This window comes from Eubalaena glacialis, chromosome 3, assembly GCF_028564815.1.
Source record: "Eubalaena glacialis isolate mEubGla1 chromosome 3, mEubGla1.1.hap2.+ XY, whole genome shotgun sequence".
Taxonomy (NCBI): Eukaryota; Metazoa; Chordata; class Mammalia; order Artiodactyla; family Balaenidae; genus Eubalaena; species Eubalaena glacialis.
Genome location: NC_083718.1, coordinates 72,204,132 through 72,222,737, shown reverse-complemented (window position 1 = coordinate 72,222,737; position 18,606 = coordinate 72,204,132). Strand labels below are relative to the sequence as shown.

Genomic DNA, 18,606 nt, shown 5'->3' with positions numbered 1-18,606 from the left:
CTACACAGAAATTCATGCCCAGAATTCTTATCCATAAAGGAAGAGAACTTACAAGTAGCACAAATCTAACTCATTTGACAGTTTAAAAAAAAAAAGACCTCCAAGACCAAAATTAACTTTCTTTCTTCCCATAAACAGAAATAAATTAAATAAAAATGGGAATAATGTAGACACGATCTGTGTGTATAACCTCAAAGCTCCGTAAGGGGCAGGGCAGGGGTGAAACCATGTCCTGGGAGAAAGGGTGGCTCACAGGTAGAGGAATAATTCATTCTTACCACAAGCCAGAGCTGGAGCCGACTTCCAGCAGGCGATCTGAAAGGGGTAGTTCCACGCTCCTATTCCGACACACACCCCTAGTGGTTCCCTTCTGGTGTAACCAAAGGATCCGCCGGGGAGCTGGATGTGTTCGCCTAAGGGGAAAAAGAGGGTAAAGGAGAGTGCAGTACCACTTGTCCCAAGACTCCACCAGCACCTGGACTCACTCTGGACTTGTCAGACCAGCCCCCTCCCAGGCCCCGGCCACTGGGCTCACCCCACCTCTGTTCTTTTGTTCATCCTAGTCATTCTTACACTGCTTCTGCATGTTCTCTTCACATAAATAGTCCTTTCTATCCTTCAAAACCATGTTCGTTCAACTCAATATAACCCTCTAAAAATTAACCAAGCATCCACTACATAACTTAGATGAAATGAAACAGAAATGGGGAAAGACTCAGCAGCTGAAGAGTCTGAGGACCCTGAAACCTCAGACTTCTGGCTCCCCACAGCCCTCCTGGGCCCTGCTAAACCAGCCAACATGTAAACTGATGTACACTTCCTAGACAAAGAAAATTTTTTGCTAAGTAGGTAAAACTAATAAATATGATGTACTTACTGACTCTTGCAAGAACTGGTTTTTCCACAACCTGTTCTACAGCTCAGGTATGAGGCTAGGTGCTTTACATACATCATCTCATTTAATCCTTATAATAACCAAGAAGATAGAGATTACCATCTCCAGTTTAAATAAAGAAAGATAAAGTAGTTCTCAATGTCACCAAAGTAGAGAGTGATAAGCCCAGGATTTTAACCCAGGCCTGTCTTAATTCCAAAATCTGTACCCTAAGCCCCCAGCCTCCTTGTCAGCTGGTCACAGAAGGCCAGGTGAGGGCTTACCGGCCATGGATCCCGCTAAGCCTGCATAGTACTCCAGGCACTGCCAGGAAGTGTCAATGTCCCAGCGGGCCTCAAAGATGGACTTGCCATTGTTGATGGTCTCCACAGTGGCGATTTCATCCTTCCGATCCTTTGGGTGAAACAGAAGACCAGATTTAAGACAAATTACCATACACCTCAACACATTCAACAATCAAACCAGAATACATTGCCCAACTTTTAAAAATAGAAACAGCTTTCACTTTCAATGAAAACAGAAGGAATGGCAGTGTGACATTTGGAAGAGAAATAAAACTTATTGCTAAACAGTACCCTGTTCTCCCCATCAAGTAACTGTCACAGATACAAGACCAACACCTCATTTCAAGATCAATTAGAAAAGGAATGTTTTGAGAAATAAATATTATATATGTACATCTGTATAAATATGTATAGATATGTGTGCATGTGTTTGCATGTATAGAGTAAGAGCAAACAGTCCTTAGGAAAACTGTACAAAATAGCCAAACACACAATCGACATTTAAAAGGTTATATACACATGGCTTTAATTCACCCAAAGAAATGCAGCATGTTAAAATCATAAGATAATCACAAGACAATTATTTTCTAATGCTTAGTACTCATCAATTCTCTTTTCTAATACTGTTTCCATATGTAGTTTATACAACTTAGAGGTAAGACAGTCCAGGGATGAAGGAAAAAGTTTGGGAAATTAGACCTAAAAAGAAAAGCTAAATAATGCCCCTAAAGGAGATCAAAAATTGAATATGTAAGAAATAGACATTTGCTATTATGGATCCAATTTAAAATAAACATTGTGGTCAAAATCTAAACATACATAAAAGATGAATCAAATAATTGACAAGAAGATGCATTCTCTTACTAAAACTGATAATCAGTAAGGCTTACCAGAAGCAAAATGAAATGGCATCTAATTAACACAAACTCTATCAAGATTGAGTACAAATCTCAGAAAAGATGGAAGGAGGAATATGAAAATCAGTATGAAATACATGAAAGGACAGTATGATAATGATATTTGGACATGTTCTGTTTCTACAAAGACCAGAGGTATAAAGTGCTTTGATTCATTCATTCCATATTTGTCGAATTCCAGACAAGATGGCAGAGTAGAAGGACTTGAGCTCACCTCCTCTCATGAAAACACCAAAGTCACAACTAACTACTGAATAACCATGGACAAAAAAGACTGGAACCTACCAAAAAAGATATCCTACATCCAAAGACAAAGAAGAAGCCACAATAAGATGGTAGGAGGGGGGCATTCGCAATCTAATCAAATCCCACACCCGCCAGGTGGGAGACCCACAAACTGGAAGATAATTATATTGCAGAGGTTCTCCCAGAGGAGAGTTCTGAGCCCCATGTCAGGCTCCTCAGCCTGGAGGTCTGGCATCGGGAGGAGGAGCTCCCAGAGCACTTGGCTTTGAATACCAGCAGGGCTTGATTGCGGGAACTCCACAGGACTGGGAGAAATAGAAACTCCACTCTTGGAGGGCACACGCAAGGTCTCATGCACACCAGGACCCAGGGAAAAAGCCGACACTTCATAGGAGCCTGGGCCAGACCTACCTGCCGGTCTTGGAGGGTCTCCTGGGGAGGCGGAGGGTGGCTGTGGCTCACTGTGGGGACAAGGACACTAGTGGCAGAGGTACTGGGGAGTGTTCATTGGCATGAACTCTCCTGGAGGCCGCCATTTTGACACCAAGACCTGGCCCCACCCAACAGCCTATAGACTCCAGTGCTGGGATGCCTCAGGCAAAACAACCAACAGGGGGGGCACACAGCCCCACACATCAGCAGACAGGCTACCTAAAGTCTTCCTGAGCCCACAACAACCTCGAAACACACCCCTTGACATGGCCCTGCCCACTAGAGGGACAAAGCCCAGATCCACCCACCAGTGGGCAGGCTCCAGTCCCTCCCACCAGGAAGCCTGCACAAGCCTCTAGACCAGCCTCCTACATGAGGGGACAACACCAGAAGCAAGAGTAACTACAACCCTGAAGCCTGCAGAACAGAGACCACAAACACAGAAAGTTAGACAAAATGAGATGGCAGAGAAATATGTTCCAGATGAAGGAACAGGATAAAACCCCAGAACAACAACTAAGTGAAGTGGAGATAGTAACAAATGGAATGTAACAAATGGAATGTAACAAATGGAATGACTGCCTAAGAAAAAAAGGATAGATCCAGTCTCTGCCTTCAGGGAGCTCACTTCAAGGAGTCTCACTTAGTGGGACTTCCCTGGTGGTCCAGTGGTTAAGATTTTGCCTTCCAATGCAGGGGGTGCGGGTTTGATCCCTGGTCAGGGAGCTAAGATCCCACATGCCTCACGGCCAAAAAACAAACAAACAAAAAAATCAAAAAACAAAAAACATAAAAAAGGAAGTTAGTAACTTCTAAATAAACTCTGCAATTACTGAATAGACATGTTCCTTCAGAAAGGATAATTTGTTTACATTCAACACAGTCTAAATTAAATTGCCTTTTAAACCAGTAATTTACCTTCTCTTTCTCTGATTCTATACTCACCAAAATGACTTTTTAACAATTAACTTGCTTCCCAGTTACTGATACTGGAAAGAGGGTACCTAGGAGGACAACAAGCATCAGTTCTGATGTAACAGTTCTTTAACTAGGTGTAAGTTATTCCCCTTCTTGGATCTGTTGAGTATGATCAACGTGAAACACATTTTCAAAAGGCACCATCAACCATAAGTGACTTAAACTACATTTCTAGAATGCAAGAGGGCAACTAGTCCCGAAAGAGGAAGTAGGTACTGGTTCACTAATCAGCATGAATACACTGATGAATCAGTATATTACACTTCAAACACATTAAGAAATATTAAACTGGCAAAAGCGAAATGCTGTTGTCTTCCAAATTAATACAAGAGTGGACAGAGAGGAAGTAATCTGTGCTAATCACTGAAAAGCCTTGGAATATTTACTAAGAAAGGAAGTTTTATTATTATTATTATTTTTTTTTTTGGTAAACAATGGACAGGCAATTAGCTTTGAGGACTGTTTCAAGGTTTGAACTCAAAGAGAAAATTCAATTTATTGGCTGGCCTTTTGAGATTTTTCTTGTCTTATTCCAGCATTCTCTACCCTCACAAAAAAGTTATTTCTAAAAAGCCATTATGAGGGACTTCCCTGGTGGTTCAGTGGTTAAGAATCTGCCTGCCAATGCAGGGGACACGGGTCCGAGCCCTGGTCCGGGAAGATCCCACATGCCGCAGAACAACTAAGCCCATGAGTGACAACTACCGAGCCCACGTGCCACAGCTACTGAAGCCCGTGCACCTAGAGTCCATGCTCCACAACAAGAGAAGCCACCTCAATGAGAAGCCCATGCTCTGCAACAAAGAGTAGCCCCCGCTCGCCACAACTAGAGAAAGCCCGCGCACAGCAATGAAGACTCAACGCAGCCAAAAATAAAAAAAATAAAATAAAAAGCCATTATGAGATCTTTTAACATACCTTCAAGGATCATCAAAAAAAGTCCCTGACGAAAACTATCAAAGAGTCCAAGTGGATCTCTACTGATACTTAATATTGCTTTCAGGGAAACGGTATTCGCTTTCCCTCCCAGAATAAGGAGGGCAGAGGAAGAAGGGGAAAACAATATAAGTTTCCTGCCCCTACTAGTACAAGAGCCATCACAAAACAAAACTGTCCACCATGACAATGTACTGCTGTAAGTATTTCTTGGGAAACATGTACTTCCTATATACCCCTGTCATCCTCTCCACCACCCTGCTTCACATGTGACCTGACCAGGGGTCCTCTGGGATGAAAGAGAAGAAGCAAAGGGCAGGAGATTCGCCTCTCTCCTTCACTTCAAACCCCCCATCAAGCTCAGTGTTTAGCTTTTATAAGAGAACCACCTGAGCAAAGACATGCCCACTAAACCCTGACAAGCCTGAGCCCCTGCTTGCTTTAAGAGGCAGAGCTGAGCAAAGCAGTCGCTGAAGGCAAGTGCATAATCTACATACATAATCTTTTTATATGTAAATGTGTTATCATAGTTTTAAAACACATTTTCTCTCTCCTTTTAAAGCCAAACGATAGCTACTTTCATAAGAACACTCCAACTAAGAAATGATTGGGGCCTACCATTAAGATCTTTATAATCTGATAAAAAGCATCAAAAGATTCAAAGTGAAAAAGGAAACATAAGACCAATAAATATACCAAAAACCATTCACTTCACTAGGAGTCAATGGGCTTCCAGCTAAGGTGGAGTTACAGGGACCAGATTTAGCCTCCACCTTAAGCAACTAAAAAGACCAGGTAAAATACGTGAAACAACAATTTTCAGACACTGGACAGACAGCTCAAGACAGTGATCCCTGAGAGAGAAACAAATGAGGTGAGCCCTACACGTATTCTTGCCTACTGCCTGGAAACAGTTCATCACAGAGCAGGGAGGAGGAACTTAGGTGAGGCCCAACAGATACTCTGAGTTGAGGAAACAGGTTGGGAGTTCAGGGAGTATGTGATGGCTACAGTCTGCAGGCTGAGTATGGGACAGAAGAGAGCTGCACAGGAGAACCCCAGAGATCCCCCTTAAGTCTTCATCTGAGAACTGGTCAGTTGTGAGGACACTACCCAAGGCCAGGAAAAAAACTAACCAAGAAGGTGAAAAAAATCCCCAAAACTCACACAGGGCCAGGAATAGTTCATGTTCCCAAAAGCCACAGTGAGAAAAACCTCACTAATACACAGAGCATCAAGCTAGGTATTCAAGAGGGTATTCAGTAGTGGGGTAAAATTAGCTGCTCTGGTCATACCTAACAAAGCATAGAAGCAAGCCTTGCAAGGATCAAATTGATTCCAAGTAACTTCACTGTGTCCCAGAACAAAGTTCATTAATATTTTTTAAAGTACAAGAATATTCGGCATCCAACAACATACAATTCACAATGTCTACTGGTAATAAATTACCAGACATGCAAAATGTAGGAATGTTATATAACACCTAACCAGGAGGAAAAAAACCAATCAATAGAAACAGAACCAGAATTGAGAGATGACAGAATTAGTAGACAGGGATATTAAATGTTATTATAACTATATTCCACATGCTCAAGAAGGCAGAGGAAAACATGAGCATGTTAGGGAGCAACGTGGAACAACAACAAAAAAGACTCATGTTGAACTTCTAGAGATGAAAAATACACTGGATGGGATTAATAGCAGATTAGACACTACAGAAGAAAAGATAGATGAACTTTAGGCATAACAATGGAAATTACCCAAAATAAAACACACGGAGGAAAAAAACTGGGGAAAAAATGAACAGAGCATCAGTGAGCTGTAGAATAGTTTCAAGCAGCCCAACATATGTGTAATTGGAGGCTCTGAAGAAGAGGACATATAAAAGGGGGCAGAAAAAAAATATCTGAAGAAATAATAGCCAATATTTTTTCAAATTTAACTAAACTGTAAGTGTACAGATTCAACGTCAATAAACTCCAAACAAAAGAAATATAAAGAAAACTGCATCAAAAGCCATAATGATGCACCCCAATGTTCATCGCAGCACTGTTTACAATAGCCAGGTCATGGAAGCAACCTAAATGCCCATCGACAGATGAATGGATAAAGAAGATGTAGTACATATATACAGTGGAATATTACTCAGCCATAAAAAGGAATGCAATTGGGTCACTGTAGAGATGTGGATAGACGTAGACTGTCATACAGAATGAAGTAAGTCAGAAAGAGAAAAATAAATATCATATACTAACACATATATGTGGAATCTAGAAAAATGGTACAGATGAACCAGTTTGCAAGGCAGAAATAGAGACACAGATGTAGAGAACAAACATACAGACACCAACGGGGGAAAGCGGGGTGGGTGGAATGAACTGGGAGACTGGGATTGACATATATACACTAATATGTATAAAATAGATAACTAATAAGAACCTGCTGCATAAAAAAATAAAATAAAGTTTAAAAAAAAAGGAAGATATAATGAAATTGCTTAAAACTAGTGATCAGAAGAAAAATCTTAAAAGCAGCCAAAGGGGGAAAAAACATTAAAACAGAGGAACAAAAATAAGAATGACAGCAGACTTCTCTTCTGAAACAACACAAGCCAGACAACAGTGGTGCAACATCTTTAAAGTACTGAAAGAAAAAACTGTCAACCTAGAATTATCTACCTAGAATTCCTTTAAAAATGAAAGCAAAATACAGACTTTCAGACATACAAAACCTGAAAGAACATCTCCAGCAAACCTGCACTATAAAAAATGCTAAAGAAATTTCTTCAAGCAGAAAAATAATATGATAACAGATGGAAATTTGGGCTTCCCCAAAGGAATGAAGAGCACTAGAAATGCTAAAAATGTGGGAAAATATCAAATATTTTTATCTTATAAAAGATAATTGTGCATAGTTTAAAAATGGAAGGGGCAAAGAACTGCAGATCACGATTAACTAGAAAAATCACTAAGAGGAACAACTGAGAGCTATAACTGCAGGCTGTGGTCAGAGGGTGGGATTTGTTTAGTTATGGAATAATTTTGGGTAAAGGCAGATCCAGGGTATGAGCATCAGAGAAGAGCTTTAGAGAAATATAGTAATATATTTTTGACTGTAATATGTAAAAATAAGATATTAAAGAAAATGGAATGGGGAGTTTAAAGGAAAAGAAAATTAATATCAGATAGTCCATTTCAGAGCAAAAAAAAAATTAGGTATTATTCAGGATTTAAAAAGTAATTTTATGATGATAAAGGAGCCAGTTCTTAAGAAGATGTAACAACCCAAATGCTTATGCGCAAGAAAACGTGAGAGACAAATCAGAATAATAAATTATCAGCTTTGAGTTACCACTTTTAATCTATCAAATAAAAAATAAATTTTAATAGCAGAAAACACCTTGTTGGGAGAAAATTCTCCCGGAATATTTTGACACTACTGCATGGTCCAGGCTTTCTGAGCAAAGGACACTGGCAAGCTGATTGAAAAACAAAGGCCTTAGAAGGCAGAGACAGGGTCTCCCAAAAGATAGAGGTCACTGGAGCGATGTGGAGATATAAAGCTCTCTACCTCCTGTTCTTGGAGACATCTGCTTATATTCCAGGGTAATAAACCTAATGACACCTTCCCCCTTAATCCTGGAGATGTGCTTAATGAGTAACCTCTCTCCAGAGAAGAGAATGGGCAGATGTGCAGCCCCCACATAAGCTGAGTCTCATAATTTTGGGGTTCCTCTCCTGTGGTGCAACCACTGCATGCAACAGGGTTAACATCTGCCTCTCACTGCATCACCCCATGGGGACTGGGACTCAGAAAACTAGTGCTAAAGTATTGCTCTGGGTACAGCATCTGGGTGCTGTAATAAACCCTTTCCCTAATCCAGAAAGCTTCATGTCTCTTGTCAGAACACACATATAACCTTGCAAGTAGGGTAACTCTCAGACCCTCCGTTTCTGACATAACACACTCATGAGGAAAAAAAATCATCACTGTCCTACACTGAGAGATATCCTTGACTTATATTTTGGTGTATATCCTCTGAATTTTCTAATTTTCTGTAATGACAATCTAGTACTTTTGCTCTTTAAGACTGTAAAAAGCTAAACTTTATGTCTTAAGAGGGGAACATCGATGAATCTATGAAATCTTCCAGGCAACTAAGGTAGAAAATAAACCTGAAAAAGAAAAGTGAACTTAAGAGTCATCAGAGGAAAAAGTAAAAAGAAAACAAGTATACATAGTAAAATGAAAAGGAGACAAGCTACAAAGGATACATTATCACTCCAACAAAGAAGGAAAAGAAAACCTGCCGAGGGAGATGTCACAAGGAGCCAGGAGCCAGAAGGAAATCACTGATGGAAAGCTTGTTGTACATACCAAGGTGAGCATATGGAAATGTCTTCCTACTTCATCAAAAAGGTATCACCTAATAGCGCATCAAGGTCTAACTGCAAATCATCATAAAGAACTCACAGAACAGTGCAAGAGGACTTTTCTGGAAGACATTAAATTAAAACATACCCTTATTATCCTGGCAGCCTCCAAAAGGATTCGGCAACGTTCCATGCCAGATTTTTGACTCCATATTTTAAAGGCAGCCTTTGCATCTTGAACAGCTAAATTTACTTCCTTTTCTCCTGAACAAGTGAAAGTAGCTATCACTCGCCCTATAAATACAGGGAAAGTCAGTGTTATCTCAATTGGTTGCCACATATTTTAAATAAAGTATTGTGTATCCAATTTTCCTTTTATTGATCCTCTTCTTGTTTTTAAGTATGTTTTGATTTAGTGACCACCCTTATACCAGCAGCTGAACTTTTTAAGAATCTAATAAAAATTGCAGACTTCTGTCCAGAAAAATGTACTGAACCATATCACAGAATTATAGAGAGAACATGTCCCTTGCCTAGCACACCATGAACTTCAGGGTAAGAACCCCTGCCCTCCTCTATTTTACATTTGGGTTTACTAACATTAACCTCCAATCAATTATTTCACAATGCTCCTTAACAATGTTTGAGAATCCCAGAGGTCTTACAAAATCAAAGTACTCCGTCTCCTGGATTATGAACTCTGATTTTAAATCACTGGTTTATGTTCTATACAAGTCATATAATACTGATACTTGATGAATATGGTTAATAAACAGAATATCAAGAAAAGATATTCCTAAAAGCAAGAAAAATTTTTTCTCAAATATGGGGAAAAGACAAACAGTCCCTCATTTTCTTATTTCAGTCTTATTCCCTATCCTGGGCAAAATATGAAATGATCAGTTTTTCTAGACCCAAATCCCAAGGGTTGTGACTGACTCTACTAAAAAGAATTCTCTAAGATGTCAAGTCAGCAGTTTCTTTTCCCCTCCCACAAGAACACCTGGGACTCTGCTTTTTCCAGAGATTTCACAAACCTGCTATTTGTTACAAATTTGAATAGCCAACTGGTAAAGGCAGTGCTTAAGGATCGCACACACTGTAGGCAATTAAAATAAAGAGCAATTTTTCTTTCTTTTGTATCAATATGGGGGTGGGGGTCAAGAGGATGTTTCCTCCTACCTAAAGAAGAGCCTGATGGTGTCTGTGGCCCCCTCCTGCTCTGACAAGTCTCTGCTCTGTGGTTTGGTGTAATTGGTCAAATGTAAATTCTCCAGTCTCTTGAAATCCAGTTTTATCCCTCTGGCTACATACCACTTGGTTTGCACAAACATTTACATTTTTCTCCTCACAAATATTCCATAACACCCAGCAAAACAAACACAAAGCAAAACCAAAACAAAAAACCTCTTTCTCACTTGCTTTGTGATCTATGGAGCTCCCAGGGCAAACTGAGGGCCTGGCACAGTGCTGGGCACACATTAAACATAGGATAAAAGCAGGATTTTTTTTTTTTTTTCCCTTTCCCAGTTCTGGTTCATGTTCGGAAATATTTTAACACTAGGGGACGGCAACAAAGTCCTCATTCACGCTAACTAGAAACCTCTGTGCGCGCTCCTCCATCTTGGCACAAGTGTTTCTTTTCACCCCGTCCTTCTAGAATTCCTCTACTACGTGCACGGTTGAAGACATTACTGCAGTCCTAACCTTAAAAGTTAATAATTAACGAAGACTCCACCTCACCCACCGGGGCTTTGTGGACTCTGTTCAGGCCGTTGTAAAATTACCCATGACCCCATCGAGCAACTCACCAGCCTGTCCAGTTTCCTACGACCCCCTTCGTGTCCGGTCCACACGCTTTCGAGTTTGCACAGCACCGTTATCTGCCTACACATACAACTTTATACTCTACACTGTCACTTACCTGTGCTCAGTAAACGTCTGCTGAATGCACTACGTGAAGGTTCAGGGAGGTAGACTAGGTTCACCCATGGGGCGGGGGAGAGTCAATCCGCGCCCGACCCTCGCCCCTACCCCGGTCCCCGCCGCGTTCCCCGCCCCGCCGCCCCGGCCCTGCCGCCCGGTCTCCGTCCCGTTACCGGTTGCTGGCTCGAAGGCCTTCTCGGTGCCGGAGGCGTCCACCGGATCCACGCGGGCCCCGCCGCGGTAATTGAGCGGCTGAGACACGACGAAGGTGCCAGTGCTCATGGCGGCGACCAGAGCAGGCCGGAGAGTGAGGCGAAGCGGAGACAGCCCGGCCAGACCCGCTCGCAGGAACATGGGGGACTGGCGCGGTGTCGTGCCCTAGGTTAAGGGGAGGGGGCGAGGGGCGGGGGCCGCGGGAGGGGCGGGGCCGCGGGGAGGCAGAGCTAGCTGCGGGCTGAGGGGCGTGGCGCCGCTGGACCAGAGTTAAGGGGACTCCAGGCAAGGAGCCGGGCCTTCCGGGGCGGAGTTTGCGAGACCTTTGGGGACCCACGGTAGGCTCGTCCGCGGTCCAGGTCTGGCCCTCGCTTAGCTGAAAGGATGGGCGACACACCAGAGACTTACACACACGCACACGCATGCACGCTTTCTCTCTCTCTCTCTCTCCCTCCCTCCCTCCGTCTCTCTCTCTCTCTCATTTTCGCTTTCTTCTTCCAGATCAATATTTGAAACAAGAGTTATCAGGTACATCACTGCATGTAATCATCCCAGGATCTTACTCTCGATTTTTCCGTCTGAAGAAAGCGGAGGATTGGAGTGCTAGTAATTTTACTTTGGAGATTACTTCACTCTTAAGCCACCATTTCTTTATTTGTGTAATAATACTTTAAAAAAGTGATTGCCTTTGTTGTACACCTGACACTAACACAACATTGTAAATCAACTATACTCCAATATAAAATAAAAATTAAATTAAAAAAAATTTTTAATGTTATTGTAAAGACCAACGGGAGGACTGTCAAGAAAACATACGATATTTTGGAAAGTGCTGGGAGCGGGGGGGGGGGGGGGGGGGGTGGTGGGATGAATTGGGAGATTGGGATTGACATATATACACTAACATGTATAAAATAGATAACTAATAAGAACCTGCTGTATAAAAAATAAATAAAATTCAAAAACAATAAATGCAGTAAATAATTCTGAATAAATTAAGACAAGTAAAAAAACCATGATATTTTGATGTGAAACTGCTTTTTTTTTAAACATCTTTATTGGAGTATAATTGCTTTACAATGTTGTGTTAGTTTCTGCTGTATAACAAAGTGAATCAGCTATACATGTACATATATCCCCATATCCCCTCCCTCTTGCGTCTCCCTCCCACCCTCCCTATCCCACTCCTCTAGGTGGTCACAAAGCACCGAGCTGATCTGAAACTTCTTTTTAAATTCCGAAAGGTCTATGTAAATTCTATTAATGACAGCAGCACAAACGGAAACCTAATAACAGGTTATAAAGAGCAAAATCCTCATGAAAAGGCCTGTGGAAAAAAGGCACTCCCAAGGTCCCAGCAGCTAAGGGGTCTTACACAAAAGCAGTCTTGTTCATTCTTCATACTGAACTCCCATGCATCTGCAGCAGAGACTTTCATGAACAGAAATTAATTACCAATATGCACATTCCATTATTTCCGGCAGGCTTGTTACTCTTCTAGGGGCTGCAGGCTTGCTCAATGTTCTTTCCTTTACCTACTAGCACAATATTAGGGAGGGTGATTTTCAGGTTTGAAACAGAAATAAACTACACTGGTCAACTTTTCCAGAACTCTATGCCAATTTGTTAACCCCTGCAATGCTTCTGAGATTTGTAGGTCTTGGTCCTCAAGTGGAAACAGCAACATTCAAACTTAGAACACCTGGGGCCAAACTCAGCTACTACCTTTGTTATTATTGGCCGTTGGAAACAGAATTGAAACATATCATGAGTTGATAACCAGCAATGTAGATTTCCAGGATCACTGGATCAAAGATGGTCATTTGCGTGTACAGAGACCACACGGTCTCAAGGTTTTTACTTGGGGGGTGCAATTCCTATTTATAATGTTCTGCCCCAACAAATGCATTTTGACCTGTCAGATCATGGTTCCTGATGTTTGTTTTAGACATATGGTCATGATGTCTGTTGCTATAATTCATAGATTATAAAAATGACAAAACTCCACGAAAATATTCAGCTCTGCCCCTTACCTATCGGTGCTTTTATTATTAGTGTTATTAACATATTATTATTTGAAAAACCCAACATGTAGAGAGAGCTTTATAGGTTGCAAAGCCCTTTCACATTTATCTCCTCACATAATGCTCATAATAACCCTGTAAAAGAAAAGGAGACTAGTACAGATCGAGTGAGGAGCTCATATAGGGCACTCATAAATATCTCAGTGGTAATTCTGCAAGTCAGGTTTTATCATCCTTTGTGTAGATGAGGCAACTAGCTCAGAAAGGTTGTAGATCTCCCCGCCTGGAGGACCCGGCATGGGAGTCCAGGTCTGTGCAAATCCAAAGCACATTTCTTCTCACTACACCAGGTCCAGATGGTGTCCCTATGAAGGTTGCCATCAAAATTCACTCTTAATTGGGTGGTCATTTATCAAAGAAAAGGGGGATTTTGAAACCCAGGAAGCTGGTCCTGGGGAAAAGATTTAAAGAACCTGTAAATTTCCTGGGAGGAGCTTGTTAGCAATACTCCCAAAGCAGCTGAGAAGCCACAGAGGGTGTTGGCCAGTTGTGATCAGGGTGAAAATTTAAAGAGACAGGCACACACCGAGTGAGAGGAGTGCACCTCCTGAGATGGATGCACGAGGGACGGCACAGGTGAAGGGATAAAGAGGAGTGGGAGGAGTGGAATCGTTGCTAAAGGAGGAGGAGAAGCTGAGAGAAACTGCCTACCTCACAATTTGCTTAAAGCCAAGCCTGGGTGCCACTAAAGCCGCCTCCATATCCAAATTTCCTTCCCCAGAGAATTGGAGGTGAAGAAGAAAAGCAACTAGATGCTCTTCCCCCATCTCCAGGATTCCCAAAGGAGGGAGCCCTTGGGAACCCATTTGGGGTCCCTCACTCCCCTCTCACCCCCATGTCATCCAGCTGCCAGGCTGTTGCTTTGGCTTAGTTTCATCATTAGCGGTACTCCATGCTTTGATACATCCACCAGGAGGAAAAGAAAATGTCTTTAGGGAGTAGCCAGCTCTTACTCCATCTTCTAGAACTACATTAAAAATAAACACTCATACAACTTTTTTCCTGGATACAATAACATATCTATTACACTTTTAATTCTTTCAATGAGGAACCAGAAAACCATCCACACAAAAAGAGGAAAAAAATTATTCAGAATCCTTTTCCTGCCCATATTTACAGGGACTTTCTCTTATAATAGTTTACAGATTGAATTCCATTTTAAGCCTTGAGAATGCACACATTCTTCACATATAGAATATAATTGTCTTGGGACTTCCCTGATGGCACAGTGGTTAAGAATCCACCTGCCAGTTCAGGGGACATGGGTTCGATCCCCGGTCCGGGGAGATCCCACATGCTGCGGAGCAACTAAGCCTGTGCACCACAACTACTAAGCCTGCGCTCTAGAGCCCTCGTGCCACAACCACTGAAGCCCGCGCGCCTAGAGCCTGTGCTCCGCAACAAGAGAAGCCACCACAGTGAGAAGCCGGGGCACCGCAATGAAGAATAGCCCCTGCTCGCTGCAACTAAAAGAAAGCACGCGCGCACCGAGGACCCAACACAGCCAAAAATAAATTAATTAAAAAAAAAAATATAACTGTCTTACTCAAGATCTAATAGGTTTCCTGATCTATGCACCCTGACGCTAGGATTAGGTCTGTAATGAATATTTGTTGAATAAGCAAATGAACAGTAATTCAGTCAGAGGTGTTGCAAATCTGGACTTTGACATCATCACCCTGATAAAAATGTTCCAGGACGCCAGTTAGTTATCTCTACTTGGAGAATCCAGTCTTTTCCATTTTCAACGTATTTTTCATGCTGTAATTGTCATATGTTCAAAAAATAGGTCGAATTTGTAAATATCAGGTAGTATGAAACAGAATTTGTGAAAGTGGTCTTAAAAAAAGTACTGTACAATTGTTGTCATTATAATCATAATGCATTCATAGTTTGCAGTGCCTTTCTGTTTTGTTTTGTTTAATGAAAATCAGAGTCATTGACTTTGGAATTTGTTCTTGGAGCTAATAACCCCAGAATATGAAAGATCATGGATCTTACAGAAAAATTTAGAACCCATCTGTATCTGAGAGAGCAGAGTTATACTGGAATTATTTCAACTCTTTTACATGTATATGATATATCATTGGTTGTATTAGTGTTTTTTTCTAAAACATAATAGAACTTTGATTATTTGCATGGGTATAATATGTAGTCAGTTAAAAACAAACTTTAAAAGCTTAAACAAGGACCTCTCTATAATATTTTTCCAATTTCTTGAGTCTATAGTATTTCAAAATAAATAGTTTTAAAAATTAAAAAGGAACACATGCTCACTATAGAAAAATCTTGAGATTTTTTAAAAGAAAATTAAAGCAATTATTTCACCACCTAGAAATAATGTTAATAGCTAAGCACCTATTAAATACTATCATACTTTACTGTTTTACTTTGTATTATCTCATTTATTCCTCAAAATGACACTATACGGCAGGAACTATTAACCCCATTTTACAAGTGAGGAAACTGAGATTTGGCAAAACTGGGTAATCTGTCAGATGTTAGATAGTAAGATAGTAAGCATGAATGAATCTGCTATTGGCTTAGTTGTTTTCTTAGGACAGAATCCTAGTTAGACCTAGGTGTATAATTGTTTTTAAACCTTTTGATACAAATTTGCAGGCATCCTTTTTTAAAGCTAGAGGTATTGAGGTATAGTTTACAATAAAATGCATTCATTTTATTTTTTTAATACTTATTTATTTAATTTATTTTGCCTGCGCCAGGCCTTAGTTGCAGCACGTGGGATCTTTGTTGTGCAATGCGGGCTTCTTAGTTGAGGCATGCAGACTTCTCAGTTGCAGCCTGCAAACTCTTTTTTTTTTTTCCTAAATTTTTTTAAAATTTATTTATTTATTTATTTCTGGCTGTGTTGGGTCTTCGTTTCTGTGCGAGGGCTTTCTCTAGTTGCGGCAAGTGGGGGCCACTCTTCATCGCGGTGCGCGGGCCTCTCACTATCGCGGCCTCTGTTGTTGCGGAGCACAGGCTCCAGATGCGCAGGCTCAGCAATTGTGGCTCACGGGCCTACTTGCTCCGCGGCATGTGGGATCTTCCCAGACCAGGGCTCGAACCCGTGTCCCCTGCATTGGCAGGCAGATTCTCAACCACTGCGCCACCAGGGAAGCCCAGCCTGCAAACTCTTAATTGTGGCATGCATGTGGAATCTAGTTCCCCAACCAGGGATCAAACCCGGGCCCCCGGCATTGGGAGTGCAGAGTCTTACCCACTGGACCACCAGGGAAGTCCCAAAATACATTCATTTTAAAGGGACAGTTCAATGAGTTTTGACAAAGGTATACACTCATGTAACCATCACTTCACTCAAGATATGTGGGCAGTTTATTTTTTATTATATGAGTGTGTAAATATTAGTTGCCACTGAGCCAATGGTAATAAGTGGCCAATTTAATTACATTTGCTTTCTTTACAACTTTTTATTTTTCCTGGAGTTCATAATTGCTTCTAATTTCCATTTGTTTAGTTTTCTGTGAACACTTGACCAAGTCCTTCCACACCCTCTAGCAGCTCTGTAAAACCATGCTCCATACAATTTCTACGTGGTCAGATCTATTAGAGAATGTGTTTTATTCCCCTGAAGATATCTGTGTTGAAGCCTTCTGACCTCATCTACTCTGCACTGGTTGCTCTCTCAACCTGCTGCCCAGCTATTGCCCTGGGAGTTCCCTTGCTGTCATCTTAAGCATTCATTCCCTTTGCCTCTGCCCTGTGGTCTCCTCTGCTTCCTGCCTACCATGTCTTCTTCTTTCTTGGTGTATTCCTTATTTTAAGAAAGACATTTTCTAGTAGTAACTTCTTGAGAAAGGATATAAGGGAGGTAAATTTTTGGAAATTGCCTGATTGAAAAAGGTTCATTCTCACCTCCTGCATGATTGATGATCTAGGTGGGATCAGGTAAGTACAGAATTCTAAGTTGAAAATAATTTTCATTTAGAATTTTGAAGGCAACACACCTATCATCTTCTAGTTTACAACATTACTGTTGAGAAGTCTGATATGTGTAGACAGTTTTTCACCTGCCTTTCCAACAAGCATTTTTTTGAGGACCTATTCTGCACAAGGCATTGAATTAGATGTGAGAGTATACAGGGCTGAATAAGCCTCACACATAGTAAGAACTTTAAATAGCTGTTTGTGAAGCCAGTTACCAAGATGGCCTTGAATAATCCCTGCTTTGTGGTATTCTCACTTTTGTGTACTCTCCTCTCAAACTACACCAGGGTTGGTCTCTGTGACCAGTAGAAAACGGCAGAAGTAGTCACTTCAGGGGTTAGGTTATAAAGGATACTGTGGCTTTCCTCTTGGACACTGTCTCTCTCTGATCACTTGCTCTGGGGTATGCCAGCTGACATGTTGTGAGGCTGCTGTGGAGTGGCCCTCATGGTGAGGAACTGAGGCCTATTTTGAACAGCTATGCTGGTCAGGTTGGGAGCACACCGTCAGCCCTAGTCTTCAGATGATGCTAGTTCCAGCCAACAGCTTGACTACAACCTCATGAGTGACACTGAGCCAGAACCACCCAGATAAGCTACTCCTGGATTCCTGACCCTCCGAAACCAACTGAAATTAAAATGTTTATTGTTGTCAGCTGCTACTCAAGCTTGGAGTAATTTTTTTTATGCAGCAATAGATAACAAATACACTACTGAATTAATTGAGGTAGTTATGGTTCTCTGCCTCCCAAAAAAATTACAGCCTTGGTTTTTTTACAGGGTAAATACATTTAAGAATAGCTTATTTCAACCTTGATATATGTCACTGTCCTCTAGAAATCCTCTTCAAGAGTCCTATTCATCTGTTCATTTAACAGAATTTTACTGTGTGCTAGGCATGAAGTTAATGGTGATGAATAAAACAAACATGGGGACTTCCCTGGTGGTGCAGTGGTTAAGAATCCACCTGCCAATGCAGGGGACACGGGTTCGATCCTTGGTCCGGGAAGATCCCACATGCCGCGGAGCAACTAAGCCTGTGTGCCACAACTACTGAGCCTGTATGCCACAACTACTGAAGCCTGTGCGCCTAGAGCCCATGCTCCACAACAAAAGAAGCCATCGCAATGAGAAGCCCGCGCACTGCAACGAAGAGTAGCCCCCGCTCGCCGCAGCTAGAGAAAGCCCGTGCGCAGCAACGCCCAACGCAGCCATAAATAAATAAATAAATAAATAAATAAAAAGTGATATCCCTTTAAAAAAAAATGATCTGTACACTCATGAGCTAAGATTTAAGAGAGTAAGATAGAGAATAAGCAAATAAATATATATGCAATCACAAATTTGAAAAATGCTGTGACATTTGTGTGGG

At 41.4% G+C, this 18,606-nt stretch overlaps 1 protein-coding gene across 1 annotated transcript in view; it reads right to left on the bottom strand.

Moving 5' to 3' along the window:
- The window catches only part of ALDH9A1 (aldehyde dehydrogenase 9 family member A1), a 28,074-nt gene extending 16,611 nt beyond the window's left edge, over positions 1-11,463 (bottom strand). Inside the window, exons 1-4 of the mRNA XM_061183154.1 lie at positions 11,161-11,463; positions 9,210-9,355; positions 1,159-1,288; positions 279-413 (exon numbers count right to left, since the gene is read on the bottom strand). Of these exons, the coding sequence (XP_061039137.1) occupies positions 279-413; positions 1,159-1,288; positions 9,210-9,355; positions 11,161-11,341 (592 nt within the window). The 5' untranslated portion in view covers positions 11,342-11,463. The remainder of the gene's footprint in view (positions 1-278; positions 414-1,158; positions 1,289-9,209; positions 9,356-11,160) is intronic.
- Between the last annotated feature and the right edge of the window lie 7,143 nt (positions 11,464-18,606).